Source organism: Porites lutea, chromosome 11 (assembly GCF_958299795.1).
Source record: "Porites lutea chromosome 11, jaPorLute2.1, whole genome shotgun sequence".
NCBI classification, from domain to species: domain Eukaryota; kingdom Metazoa; phylum Cnidaria; class Anthozoa; order Scleractinia; family Poritidae; genus Porites; species Porites lutea.
In genome coordinates, this window is record NC_133211.1 from 11,594,283 (window position 1) to 11,609,613 (window position 15,331).

Here is a 15,331-nt window from a genome sequence, read left to right on the forward strand (position 1 = left end):
CTTGGTTGTTGACGCCTGGGATAATTTCGCTGTGTGTCACGAAATTTCCATTTTGAATTTTCGTGAAGTGTTTTCTTTGGCTTCAGATGTAGAATTACGTGACTTACAAAACACTTTAAGACAATACTTTACTGGAGATTGTATCGCAGTTTCTATATACCACTCTGGTACATCAATTTGGTGAATTTGACGTGAGCTGCGGTCTGTTTTGAGTTGGCGTGCGTCGCGAGTGTTCGTTAAATTCTACTTCTCTTTGGTTTCGAAAAGAACGAGGTTGTCAATACTGTAGCTGTTTAACAATGTCTTCCGCGGACTGTTGCTGTGCGATGTGGCAGTCACCTATTCAGGCAGCTATTAGGCCAGCTGTTTGGCTCCCAGGAATCAGGAATCTTCATAGCAAAAAGGAAACGTGAGTACGCTGCAGACGTCAGTACTTACATGTATAGCTAGCTATGTATGTACAACTTTGACAGAATTTCAAAAAAGTAAGCTCGCTTTTCAAAAGGACTTCAAGTTAATATGATTACATTATAACTTTGTTCTTCAAGTGCGACGTGAAGTCTTCGCTGCACTTTTTAAGATGACTGTACCTAAATTACGTAGTTTACCATCATCTTTAAAACTAGGCTTTTCACTTTTTTAGACTGAAGAAGGTCAAAATACAGTGATTTTGCACCTACTGATTTCATTTATTTCTGCGGACATCTATATACTCTAGCTTGTAGACAATAAACAAATAAAAGCCCAACTGGTCTGAAGTCGTGTTGTAAGATAAAGACTAAACCAAAACATCTTCATAATATTATGTTACGAGGAATATCCATTCGATGAAATCGAGAGAGAGACTGACTCCACAATCTATTGCTGCGGCTACTTAAAAATTGTCAGTAATACATTATTTGTAAAAGTTCATATGCTTCAATATTTTGTAATACTGAACATCACATGTTATAAAGCTGTCCAGAGAATACAAAAAAAATGAAATTCCTCTATCACACTTAAACCAATATTTAACATTTATGCAGTCTTCAGTAATTTGCATAATACAAAGTGTTTTTAAAATTCATGTGTCACCTATCAAAATGGCTAGCTTTCAGAGACTGAGAAACATTTTTTCTAAAAAAACTGAATTATTGATTATTCTTTTGTCTGCTTGGTACAAAAAACAGCTATCCATTTTTGGCAGTTATGCAAGCTATGTGAATTATTTGATAAACTTGAGTTAATAAAGCAAAACCAATTTTATTATATTTCATAAACTTTTACAATATTAGCTGCGATACCCCCAATAATAACAGGATTTTCTTGGGTGGGAAAAGGTGAATGATTAGAGCTAAAATAACGAAATAAAAAGAATGGCAAAAAGACCTGAAATAAATATTTTATTTAACACATGACTGTATAAAACATTATACTTGCACTATTAACATTTTTTTTCTCAGGTCAGCAAAGGGTAAGTGCCAACTAATTAACTAAATCCTTAAAGTAACTACCCCAGAGCAGTGGGCTCCTTATCAGGCGGTAACTAGTAAAATTTACGGCTTGAAGCAACACTTCTTACCGCTTGCAACCGCTTGAAGTGTTACTATCCAAGCCGATCCTCACAAGAAAAGGAAGATAAATAAGGAAAAAGCAAAAAGTATACACAGCTATTCTCGCTGACTGCTCACTCACAGACTGGCTTCTTACAAAGCAGTGCATGCTAACAATTTTTTCATAGGCTTCTGTCCCAATTCTAGACTTTCTCGACCAGCAAGAAAAGTTCGGGACCTCTGCGTCTTGTGTTACTTATTATATGACTTATATAAATTGACCCTAGCAGCAAAGGCAGCCTTCATTCGTAAAATTCTTTGTTTGAGGTGTTTGAAATACTTTTCGGTCAAATTGGTTGACAGGCTGCTCGAAAATAAGAGCCTTTAATTATTCAAGAACGCAAAGCTCCCCCACCAGGCCAGAGAGTGCCCCTCTGATGCATATTAATTTTTTTGGCTTTACCCATCAAGAATGGTCCCTTCACCTGATGAGCTAAAATTTAGGGAGACCACTGCTAGAGGCCTCAAAGCTGTTAATAATTTGTTCAGCATTGTGGAACTTCAAATAATTTATTGGAACCCTTAATTACTTTCCAAAACTTCTATCTCATGCATGCCCATTTGCACATGTGGAAAAATTTCCTGTAATTACCTGAAGGAAAATTTTTAATTTGATATACACCTATGTAAATGGAAATTTGTAAAATTCCTTCCCCATTGAATGAGATTTAAGGACCTCTAAGTTAAGACAGACACTGTCAATAATACAAGACTGATGACTACAGCTTCAAATAAACATTTTACTTTTAATAAATTTAATTATTTATTTGTCCTTTTAACCTCAGCTGGATAATACCAGATGCAACTCCTGAAGTTTGTTTGGAAAATCTGGTATCAGCTGTTGCTTTGCTAGGTGAAAGAGAGAAAATGCACATACATAAGGCAAGTAATAACGATGTTCTAACGTACATAAAGTATTGTTAAACAAGGCTGTGCTTTAAGAAAAATTGAAGGGAGACCAGCATTCACCGCATCAACAGCTCTGAACCCCGCAAAATCCAGGGTGCCCAGCTTATGATTTTTATGGAAAAACTAAGATTTAGTTAGCTAGTTGCCCAAGAGCAAAAGTAAGACGCCAGGAGCTACCCGTCACTGCTAAAGCATAGCCCTGTTAAAAAATTATGTTTTTCGATTGAGTCATATATCTTCATGTCCTGTTTAATTTGATCTATCTTATCATCATTGTTTTGCAAAAACATTTTATAAATTAATTTTTGCACACTCAGAATTATTTCCTTTAGAATATAATTGATACTTGGAAGGCATGTATCTTACAAAACATTATAATTTATTATTAGAGAGAAACATTTTGCTAAATAAAATTGTAATTATTGAAAAAAGGTTGAGGGCATGGTCTAGCTGCTTTTAAGGTTTTTTTCAGTCATGGCACTAGTCAGTCAGAGCTGTCTTTTTAAACTGTGGAATTCATGATTGTTTATTTATGTTTTGTATTTGTTTGTTATAAATAGGTGCGACCCAACAGAAATTTTGTTCAGATTTATTCCTATACTGAATTTGAGTGGCTGGATGTAGTGGAAATTGAATTTCAACCAGGACAGGAAAGGGGAACATTAGGAAAGGTATCTATTTAGTTAGAATCATGAAGAAATAATTCTCTCTAATGGAAAACCCCTATGCCATGCCCTTAGATTTTAGGGCTTGCTATACAGAGAACACAGTTGTAGCTTTTCCAGGAACTCAGTAAGCTGGAACAAGCAAGCAGAAAAGCAAGTGATAAATACTCTTTTTAATGCTCTTTTTTCTGTCAATCATCCCCACTCTGTAAGAGCCTGAAACAGCCGCATGTAGTTGTAGACAAGTAAGTCTGGCCAGCCATAGATTATCTTAAACTTACCTACCTAATAGAGAGGTGCTTAAAATACCCTTAAGTTAATGTTGTCTTTGAGATCGAGAATCATCTGTTCATTATTTCATGACTGTCACACCCCTTATCAATCCCCCTATCTGTAAATTGGAGAATGTGGAGTACTCGTTAGTCAATATGAATTGGTCAATATGGGTCACCTTTCCCAAAATTTTGAAATTACACATCGGGGATGCCCAATAACACATTGGTACCAGTTTGGCAATTCTCTGTAGGTATTAAAAGTATACCTCAAACTTTTAAGTAAAGATAGATAATTTTTATTGATTACAGACCTCTGGGAGAATTTTAGTGTGTGCTTTGGAAGAAAGATGTTCTGAAAGTCAAATATTTTTGTAAAAATGAGATAGAAGTACTAAAGGGAGGGCCACCCCACCCCACTGTTCAGAGTCCCCTATCTTTCTGTAAGATATATTGAGATTATAGAAGACTTTGGATTTCTGGTGGCCATCTTGGATGAGACTCGCCTCCCTCCCCGCACCGCCTTAAAACCACAACGCCCGCCCCCTCAGTACTTATGAAACCAAGATGGCTGCCTGTACTGGTGAGTGCTCTATCCTAACGTTCTAACAAGAAAATAGGCGACTGTGAATAGCCTAGCCCCTAATCTGCCTATGTTTTTGGTAAACAGCAATCTCCATGAATCAGAGATACTGCAAGAGAACAGATACTTTCTTCCCTTGGGTTAGATCAGACATGCAATCTACATTGTGGGAATGAGATTGGTTTCTTAGCTCAGATTGTCTACTCCTTTAATGGGGAAAAACTTGTTCAGATCTATTCATATGACTGTTTTAACTTGCAGGCACACTCATTTTCCACTGGGGTTCTTCCTCTTATGATCCCACTTGCTTTTCTGCTAAACATGGTAAGAAACCTATTTTGTGCTGATGACCCAGGGGGTACCAAACAAAATTTTGTACGGGGAGGCTCCACCCCAAGGTGCAACCCCTTACCCTTTTATATACCATTTGAGATAGAAAAAGTACCTATTAAGTATACCTTTTATTGAAAAATAGTATCCTTTTCACTTACTAGTTTAGAACACTGCATCTGTTTTAACTGCTGTAAATCCAGTGTCTTTTATAGCCTGCATAGCAGGCGTCAAAAGGGTTAGGGGACGTAGGGAGGAAGGAAAAAAGGGAGGGGGATTGGGGAGAGAGGGTAAGGCTCCCTTCTCTTTTCCCTTTTGTGCTTTTCTCCCTCACCGACTCCCTCCCTTTTTTGCCCCTGCCATGCAGGCTATGTCTTTTAAAGAGTAATACATGACTAAACCAGAAAGTTTTCTTGACTATTTCACAGTCATAAAAAGCATCTGTTCGCTCTTTTGAGCCTTTTTATCAACCAAAATGACAGATTTCCCAACCCTTTCTTATACTTCAGTAAGTGAAATCTCACCCTTTCAATGCCTCAAAAGGTACCCCTTTTAGGAGAGACAAAGCCTCACCGTATAGGCCATTGTAAGGAGTACCCCTCCCTCCCCTGGGACTGATGTCATAACCTTGACAATAAAAGGAGAGATAAATGTTCACATATTAACCAAAAATTCTAAGCTGGAAGTTAGTTTGAGGTACATTGTGTCTTTCTGTAAAGGCGGAGACAACAAGGAGTAAAATCTCTCAACTTATCCCATCCCCTTTTCTCCCCAGGGGTACAACTGTACTTCTTATAATGGACTATATGGGAATGCTTTGACGTTTTCCCACACTTGAGGTATATGAAAGGGTGGGATTTCATGCGTCACGGTATGGAAAAGAGTTATGGAAATGTGATACTTGTGGGCCTTGAGAGGGTCCAGCTATCACACATAATTCTCGTTGAGACACCTAACAGATGATCATTTGAACTATCTTGAGAGGTTACTGTACTGGCTCAACAGAAAAATGTGCCTAAGTCACTCAATTATTGACCAAACATTTTTTGAGGTCTATGAAAGGGGTACCCTTATGGTCAGCACGCAGTGGTGTATCGAAAAGTAAGAGTTTGGAACTGTACAAAACTTTGTTGGATACAATCTCTCCCTGCCCCCCAATTGGGGATTCCTCTTGGGTCCTCTTGATTTCCATCCCACACGCTCACCAGAAAAAGGGATATACAATATGGGGCCTGCATATTCAAGTAATCTCTCACATATTAAACGATGTTCTCGCTATAACCCGCGGAGTAATGTGGATGTTATTTTACAAAACCCTACCTCTAAGTTCAAAGGCACTCTTGGGGACTTTATCATTCACTGCAGCTGCTCCAAAGATATGGAACGGTTTACCGGACTATATTAGGAAAGAGAATGATTTAGATAAGTTTAAGACTCAGACGCACTGTTTTAAAGAGGCCTATAGCGACCTGTCTTGAGCTATCATAGGTTTTTATTTTCTACTTTTATCTTCTCTTTTTACTTCTTACTTGTTATGAGTTATGCTAAATTACCTATTAGGAAGGAAATGTAACAACTGATTAAGCTTTAGTATATAGAGAGTATGTAATATATCTTTTGTTTTAGTCTTGTTCAAGTGTTATGCGCATTTGATCATATCTTTTAGTGTTAAAATGTGCAATAAAAGCAATGACTATTATTAAATATTATTACTATTACTAAAACAGGGAACTGGAAGTGGGAACGAGCACCAGGAATGCAAAAAGAAAAATTGGAAAGAGACCTAGCTTGAAATCTAGCCCCAGTATCAGGAACTTCATTTTAAATTCTCTGTTATGTTCCCATTTTTCTTTTTCCGCTTCCCATGTCTCGTCCCCACTCCCTGTTCCCCATTCCCCGTTCCCTGTTCCCTGTTTTAGTAACATCCCTAAAAAAGTTACTAATAACCCATGAATTCATTTTTTATTCATGACAAATACAGTTTTCATGTGATCTTTTTTTTCTCATTTTATCTTTTAGGTCTTTTTCTTTGTTCCATTCTACGATAATAACTTCAACACAATGCGATTGGAGAGAATTCGAAGCGCTATGAAGCTCAACATTGAAATCGCCAAGGATCATCCCTAAAGCTGTTAATAAAGTTATTATATTCGCCTAAAAGAAAATAGTAGTTAGTGTAGCTATGTGCATTTTAGAAATAATATCAGAAAAACTGAAAAGAATAAGACTGGCTTGTTACACTATAACAGTAGGGCCCTGTGACTCCTGACTACGGCCTTAAGTGAAGTACAGAGGATTCTGTTTTTTTTAAAAAAAACATTGAACTGACAATTTATCAGGAAAATAGCTTGTGTTTAGAAGAGTAGAAGGCGGTAAAACAGTTAGAGAGATGCATGACCATTTTCTTATTATGTAATTAGTCATTGTCACAACAGGTGAGCGAATTTGTAGTCGGGAATCCTAATCATGGGTGTCAGAACTGAAGGCTTTAGGTGTGCGCAAGGGAAAAACTCTTTCCGGGGTAATGTTATCAAAACAAGGCCTTTTAAAAATAGTAAAAGGCCAATTACTGTATATTTAGGTTGTCCCAATGTTGTAATTATGCAATGAACAACAACATTCCAAACTTAAGGCTTTTACTTGCCTAAATATAAATTAAATTATTAATTCTTCACTTCTGAAAGAATGCGGTTGGCCAAATGGTCAAGCTGCCAGGCCATAAGTTGGAGCTGGGCAGCCACCCGTTTGGCTTCCATTGTGGTCTTTTTTTTTACTTTTGCCTTTTGTTTTAATTTTTCTTCTTTCTCTTTTAACTCTTTTTCTTTTTCCTCAATTTCGCTTTTTCTTTCTTTTTGCTTTAACTCTTCTTCTTTCACCCTCAATCCATTTTCTTTTTCCTCGATTTCCTTTTTCTTTTCCTCCATTTCAATCGCTGCTAGGCAGGTTCTTATTTCCAGCTCCTCCTCTGGTGATAGCTGTAAAAATGAGTGACCTACCTATCATAATCCGTCTACTATTGTAAACTCATGTTACCCCGGTCTAAACGATAAAATAAGATAGGATGAGCTCATCCTTAAAAACGAAAAACATCCTATGTCAACAAAAGGTTGAAAGCCTTGTCTCATCAGGAACTCAGAAGGCAATCAAGGAAACAGGTCGGGGGGGGGGGGGTAGATAGAATTAAATAATAGCGGATGGGGAATGGGGCGGGTTACGGAGAAAAGGCCTGTTTCCACACGTTTCGACGCCATTATGGTACCATTTGGCTGAGCCCTACGTGCCTTTTTGTTATTTAAAGATGCTTTTTGTTTGAAAATCACTACTACATACCTCTACTCTTGGTCGTTTATCTTTGTGGCCTATTGCTGTGTCCATTATGGTAGTCTATAGTAGTAGGGGTGAGTGAAACTTGGTTTGTTTTTATCCTTGTACGGTATTTACATACTAGGTGTTTATATTTTGGTTAAACGCAGAGATTGAAAGGATGTTGCATTAATCAACTGGAGGTTTTTTAATTTTAATTTTTATATATAAGGAAACATATTTTGCTGTAGTATTAAAAGTGAACCGAGCCAATGGCATAATGCATGTATTTGGCGTTAAATTTCTACTCAGGGTTAGTGTAAAACTCCTTATTGTAATTGAATTTATGAATGAGAGCAATGGTTTCCATTTAATTATCTAGACTGCTAGAATCCCTGAAAATTTTCGCGCATAAATATTCCCTTCTCCCACTCCGAGCCAGTCTCGTTAGTCTCTCAAGTACTCAGTACTGACTGAAAAGGGACTCCTTGCGGTCTTCTACTCATTAATAACTGCACCTTATTAAAACACTGGGGAAAACAGTGAAAACCATCAAACATACAAGAGACGCCGACTTGACGGGGTAGAGTAACTAAACTCAGTCTGTAAACTGAGTGACGGACCTTCGGGGGAAATACTTCTATTTTGTATTGAGAAGGATGCTTTCTACCTTTTGTCGTCCACCGGTTACATTACGTCTTCGAATCTTCAAATAGTAAAGTAAACAATTTAAGGAAATCCCTTACCTTTTCTTCTGCACATACAGGCGCACATCTCTAGGAGAACTGACAGTAAATAAGGAGAAGCCCTGGGCTCCACTTTGCAATAACGAGTGCGCCCGCGCGGGAAAACATTTCCACAAACTGTTCCAGTAAATCTGTGAGGTATTCCTTTGTCGAAATGGGCTCCAATTTTGTCAGCTTTCGCTGCAAAAGTTGAATATTTTGCCAAATTTGAATAGTGTTTGATCAAAATTCTCTAGAATGTGTTACTTTGGTTAGAAGAATAACGCTGAATACCGCCGGTCGAATCGAAGTCAAACATGGCGGACTCGCAGACTGACAACCGATTTGAGTACACGATCAGTGGTGTCAAAGTTGTGTTTCCTTGCAAGGCTTATCCGACTCAGTTGTCTATGATGAACATGGTAGGTATATTCTAGACTGTCAATGGTTTATTTTATTTCAAAATGTTCAATTTTTGTGGTTGAATGATATGAATTAATGAATGAGTTTACGAGTTTAGCTGAATCAGCAAGCTCTTTGATCATAATTCAACTTCAAATTCGCCGCATTTAATATCTTTTGTAATATTCCGGCAACCTTGAGTAAGTTATAGGCAAGCATCCCCAAATGACCTAGGGAGGGAAATATAGGTTATATTTTCCTCACTAGGCTGTCATTCAGGGTGGAGTGAAAATATCAATATTGCCCGATCGAATGGCAATATGTTGCTTTTATAGATTCTAGCCCAGAACTCTGAGGAGCTATCAAAAATAGTTAATTATTGTGTAGTTCCAGAAAATCTCCATACTCGCTCACAGTAAGAGTTGGAAATTCCTGGAAGAGGTGTTGGTCTCAAAGATCATAGAATTGAATAAAATACAGGGTTGTCAAAATGCGCTGGTAACTGCTGATACGTTGGCTACTTTGAGGTTTTTGCAGGCTGTTAATTGTTGGAGTAAAGCAAACAAATAGGTGTTTAAAAACAGTTATAAAATGAAAAATAGAGAGAAAAATTAATTGTGTTAATCATGCACTGAATGTTCTTTTTCATGATTTTTAACATGTTTTCGAATTCCTCCCCAATTTAGTTTTCTTCCCTCAGCGTAATATGATACGAATAAAAATAGCTTAGATGCATTCGACAGGGTTTGTGTACATTATCTTTAAATAATCTTCTGTTGAGAATGAAGAATAAAATACCGTAAAATTCTGAAAATAAGCCCCTCCTTGTATAAGCCCCTCCAAATATGAGCCCCCCAATCCAGTAATGCAAAAAACCCTCTGTTAAATCGCCCCTCCAAATATAAGCCCCTCGGGGGCTTGTACTTGGAAAATTGCCTGCAAATACAAAGTAAAACAAAGCAAAAACAGAAAATTTACTTCCAAATATAAGGCTAGTGCAATCGATTTTGAAATGCAAATTTCCTTCCGTAGATAAGCCCCTCTGAATATAAGCCCCTCAAAAAGGGCCTTTGAAAAGTATAAGCACCAGGGCTTATTTTCGGAATTTTACGGTATGCACGAAAGCTTTCAAGTTTCCTTTTGTTGGAAATTTGCACATGTTGCCCTAAGTATTCGTGAATTAGGGTTAAGGGGGCAAAGGAAATTGAGAATCAATCTATTGGTTTGCCTGCGTGCAGATGTCTCCTATTTCCTTTGTTGCTCACGGAAAAGGGACATCTGCGTAACGTCGTCGCTAATCGTGTTCCAGCGTCCCGCTGGGTTCCCAAGATCTTGGGAACACGCTGTGATAGGCTGACACACAGTGCGCATTGTTTGACTTAACGCTGATTGGTTGTTGTCGAATCTAGTCTGATAATGTATGCGGTGATTTATGTAAGCTGGGTTTTCCAGCCATAACAAATCAAAACATGCGCCATTGTGTGCAGACCGTTCGAAATCTTGTGCGAGGCCGCGGAAAGTTTAACATGTACGAGGAAAGTATTTCTTTACAATTTACTGTACATGACACATCACATTGTATTTGTAAACAGTGTCTGAGAAAACTACAAAAGCGGTATTGACTTCGTACCAACTTACGAGAACTCGACGAAGAAATTTTTCAAAGCTACAGTTCCAAAGCCTATAAGGCAGGGCTTACAGGTACATGATTTAACTGCGGAAGAGTCTGTTTCTACTGAGAAGAAGAATGCATGTAGTTATTCCGATCCACGCATTTCGGAGAAAGCCAGCCAAAGAAACTAAAATCTTTATTTAGCCATAACAAACAGAAGTCAAAAAAAAATTAAAACACTTTACAACTGCATCTGAAATCAAATCCTATCAGGAACACCCACAGAAGCATAAACCACAGGAAATGATTACTCAGTATGCATGTAACAAACCTGCTTCATGACCTCTAAATGTAAGACTTAGTGCGGCAAAAACAAGATTTACTCAATCAGAGTTTAGAATGCTACATGCACTGTGTAGTGCTAGTAACCTTTGCGCAAGAGAGAAAAGAAGAAAAACTTCTGTTCAAGCAGACTCTCAAGGTCATGTTTCGCATTATCACGAGCTTATGAGTCGTGTTTGGCCGGTCAACTCTTATTTCTAACTGGATATTGTTTCATAATTTATGCAAAATAGAATACCCTGCCAGCGGGATGCTGGAACACGATTAGCAACGGCGTTACGCAGACGTCCCTTTTCTGCATGCAGCAAAGGAAATAGGAGACGTCTGCACGCAGGCAATCTACTGGTGGGTTAAAAATTTTAACCTGAATATAATTTTGACCTGTAACAATGAACGACACATTATTTCTTTTTTCTCAAAAACAACCATATTTGTTTACTTGTCTGGCAAATGGGGCTCTTGTTCCAGCCTACTGAACCGCATAACTTAGAACAAACTCAAAGTATTTGATTAGTCATAGGCCACCTGGGAGCTCATCAGAAACTCTGTTTCAGTGAAATCCGCATGATGATGATGATGAAAATGATTGTAGTCAGCTTATTTGTATGGTTCCAGTGTTGTACTCCACATGTGTATTGAACTAGTCAGTTCATTCTCCTTGCCAGTTGAATTCATTATTATCATTATTACAGATTATCAGAGGAATAGAGAGGCAACAGAACTCTCTGCTGGAGAGTCCCACAGGCAGTGGAAAAAGTTTGGCTTTACTGTGTTCCTGTTTGGCTTGGCAGACTGCTGAATATGGTTAGTGAATATGTTGTAACCAAAAATTAAACTCAGGTTAATTTTTTTTTTACCTACACTGCAATTTATTCTCAGTTTCCTTCTTCTCCTAATCCTAATTAATACTAATAAATTAATACTAATAAATTTATTAGTGTTAGCAAGGTGAGATGACAATTTTAAAGAGATCACTTGCCTGAATGCTGGCCTATGAACCTCCTTCTCACTAACATTTTTTTGGTTGCCAGTCAGACAACTCATGATTCAAAACAGGCTAGACAGTAGGTAACTCCACTAACCCTAGACTGTCAGACAGCACTTTTGTTATACCTTGGTTAGGAGGCTTTGAGAATCAACCTAAATTTAATTTTGACCTTCAGTATATACCTCTCTTATACTGAATAAAATAATTTTAAATAATTAAAAAAAAATTTTCTTCTGGAAAGCCCCAACTGGCCGCGGAGTAAAACATGAGACTACCTGGAACAACTCCAGCTGCTGGCTAAAGAAAGAATTTAAATCCAAGAGAGTCCACATTGTAATTCAGTGCCCTAATCCACTGGATTTTTTTCTGCATGTCCTAAATAGTAAAGTATAAAATACATTACATGCATGAGGTATATGCCAGACTGAAGCTTCATTCACATGTTTAATTTTGACAGGCTGAAAAATTTGACTGGACACTCTGTTCACACAGAACCGTTCAATATTTTCCCTCTGTTTACACAAAAGTAACAAACCAGGTTGAATGTAACTTTTGTCAGAGATTTTACCATTTGCTCATGTGCAGGGTGCTACTTTAGTAAATCCACTCATCCATGTAATCACACTGTACAACAGTTAAGACAGTTATGGTATTAACACCTTGCTGGTCGTATTTATGACTATACTGGCTAAAAAATTTGACCTTGATTTTGGCATTCAAATTTTTGAACAGCTAGGTGTCTAAATTTTAGTATGGTCGAGGTGGTTCTGAGTGAACAGAACCCCTAATGGGTAAATTGTCAACCAGCTGAAAATTTGGTACAGTATGAACGTAATTTCAAGCTAATTTTGATTATTTTATTTTATTTACTCCTCAGAGAAGAAAGCAAAACTTGAAGAGCAAATGAATGGTAGGTATATTATTTGCAGAGTGTATTATTAATTTTAAGTGGGCATTCAGAATACCTTACACTTGTAGGTCTACTGGTTGCATGTTAAGTCTTTGATTTACAATTATAAATCTGTTTCCCAAACAAGTACAATAATATGGTATTATTATTTTTGTCTGGTGGTGGTACAGTCTCCACTTAGACACCAAGACCAAGATGAGAGCTCCTCGTGATAATTTAAGAGAAGAAGCTAAACTTACACCGTACATGTGCCTGTTGTTGGTAAACTCTGTTCTCAAGTTGAACCAGAATTTGCATTCTCTTCCTATAAACAGTTTGGGCCCGGAAACAAAAGAAATTCTGAATCAAATAGGTTGAATACTGACTCAACTTGAGAATAGATGTTGCCTGCAATATACCTCTCTAGCAGGGGCACTGGAATATCAACACTTGGCCCTGTGTCTATAATGTTTCTGTATTATGAGGTTGGTTTGTACATTGTCCAGGTTTCTTTGGTGATGACTGAAAGATAATAATAATAATTATAATAATAATAATAATAATAACATTAATAATGATAATGATTATAATGATTATTTTTATTATTAATTTTGTTAATAATGCATTGATTAAAAATCGCTATTTTCAGAAGCAGCAGCAGCTGCAGCAATGGAATATGAGGGTGATGAGCTTTGCAACTGGACACATGGTGGGCAAGACATTTCTCCTCCAAAAGGTGCAGTAAAATAAGATTTTAACACTTATTATACCAATACCATTTGCCATTAATTTAGTTGCTTTACATCCCTGAGAAACTTTGTGTTTTATTTTGATTATTCCTCTTCTTGAATGATATAATATTTTTTCATTTCTCAGAGCCAGGAATTGTCATTAAAGGGGATCCAACTCAGTATAATAATACAACTTGCTCAGAACGAAATGACATCAAAGACCCACAAAATACTTCCGTAGGATTTTGTACTCCAATTCACCAAACAACAGGTTTGTAGAAAGGGTTGTCTTTAGTGTCCTTTTGAACTTCAGTAGGGATATAATATAGCTGTTGTGGTTCAATTTTATCCTTGGTTTGAATTTTATTTCCTTTTGTTTTGGGGAATGGTAATATATGATAATGAGTTTGAAACAAAAGAAATTTAAATTTAAACCAAGGATAAAATTGAACCACAACGTAGCTGTAGTACCATGGACAAGTAGGGCTGTTCTAACTTATGCAGTGCTCAAGAACTCGTTCTTCTCTGAATGTGCAAATTTCTGACCCAGTTTACTCAAGAAATGTAAATTACATTACAGTTCAGCCGCAAATGTTTGTCACTCAATCTTGAATTCCAGTCCCCTTAACCACTCAGCCATGCCACCACAACACAATCCACTCAGATATTTCTTGATAATAATAGGTTAGAAACATTGAAATTCAGAGTTTTTGCTGGTCTGTTTAACAGTTTTGTGAACATTTTCCAGTCCATGGCACTTGTCTAACTCATAATGTATTTGGTTTACAAACTTAATACAGACCCAAATGAGTGCCTTGACAGGGAAAATGTTACTGAAAGCCCAACGGATGATGATTTTCAACCAGCAAAGAAGCGATTTAGAACTCCAGGACAGCAGGTGTGAAATTATCTCAAGATTAATTCCAATTTGGTAATGATTCCTTTGTGAGGCTTCAAAATAACATTATATTCACCAATGTTCATGTGGTGGGTTAGCCCTCTTTTGGCCATAATATTTGAAACCGCAGAAGTCAAATCTTTTCTTTGGCCAAATGCATGTTGCCAGTATTTGGCCACCAATGTATAGTGAGCTCAGCAGGGCTGTCAAAGAGTTTTTAAGTAGTAGGCTGATAATGAATGGTAAGTGGCTTTGGAACTTGACCAAAGAAGTAGCTGGCTAAGGATGGCTGACTATCCGGCAGTTTTTGCTGGCTTCCAGCCCTTTGACAGCCCTAGCTCAGCGATGAAAGTTATCCCATTTTAATGAAAACTGTGTGTGGAAGCTGTGCCCTGTGTCACCCTTGCTTTTTTGTTGATTTTTATCAGAAGATGGCTGAAGGCAGTACAGTCAATTCTCTCTTAACAGACACCTCTTTAAGACAGACACCTGTGTAAAACTGACACTTTGAGTTGGTCCCTGCCTTTCTTTACTCCCTTTGTTTGACTCTGTATAAGACACACATTTGTCTAAGACAGACACTTAGTGCTGGTCCCAAAGGTGTCCATTATAGAGAGAGTTCACTGCATTCAGAATTTCTATTAAACTTAAACTGGCACCGTTGTTCTGTCAGTGCTTGCAAGAATAATTCTCACCTCACCCATAATCCATTGTTTGTGAGTGCCAACAGGGGCAGTTGTAAACACTTTTCTTTCATCAAATCATGTGTACATGTCTAAGGTGGTATCATCATCTAAAAAGAGGCGTGTCGAGACACCTGTTGGAGGGCTTGAAAGTGAAGATAATGCTGACTACAGGCCTCCAGAATGGAGAATGGAGCTAACAAGAGATGGATCAGTTGAAAATGAATCTCATAGTGCCATCGATAACACCAAGGAGAAATGCTGTGGTGATTGCAGTGATAAGATAAATGACAAACCAGACATCATAAAGTAAGTAACTCAAGCTTATTGGAATGTGCTTTTATCAATGTGTTTTATACATAGTCCAAGTCAGTAAATCAACACCATCACCTGATAAGACCAGCAGT

General features: G+C 37.5%; 2 protein-coding genes across 2 annotated transcripts in view; both read left to right on the forward strand.

Moving 5' to 3' along the window:
- Nucleotides 1-54: 54 nt before the first annotated feature.
- LOC140951655 (uncharacterized) lies at nt 55-8,010 on the forward strand. The gene is made up of 5 exons (XM_073400950.1): nt 55-409; nt 2,378-2,474; nt 3,062-3,172; nt 4,283-4,345; nt 6,371-8,010. The coding sequence occupies exons 1-5, from the start codon at nt 300-302 to the stop codon at nt 6,476-6,478; spliced, it is 489 nt and encodes a 162-aa protein (XP_073257051.1). The 5' UTR covers nt 55-299; the 3' UTR covers nt 6,479-8,010.
- A 549-nt stretch (nt 8,011-8,559) lies between these two features.
- LOC140951745 (Fanconi anemia group J protein homolog) overlaps nt 8,560-15,331 on the forward strand; it is a 65,563-nt gene continuing 58,791 nt past the window's right edge. The window contains exons 1-7 of the mRNA XM_073401070.1: nt 8,560-8,801; nt 11,428-11,539; nt 12,601-12,633; nt 13,262-13,348; nt 13,489-13,614; nt 14,144-14,241; nt 15,022-15,233. Of these exons, the coding sequence (XP_073257171.1) occupies nt 8,697-8,801; nt 11,428-11,539; nt 12,601-12,633; nt 13,262-13,348; nt 13,489-13,614; nt 14,144-14,241; nt 15,022-15,233 (773 nt within the window). The 5' untranslated portion in view covers nt 8,560-8,696. The remainder of the gene's footprint in view (nt 8,802-11,427; nt 11,540-12,600; nt 12,634-13,261; nt 13,349-13,488; nt 13,615-14,143; nt 14,242-15,021; nt 15,234-15,331) is intronic.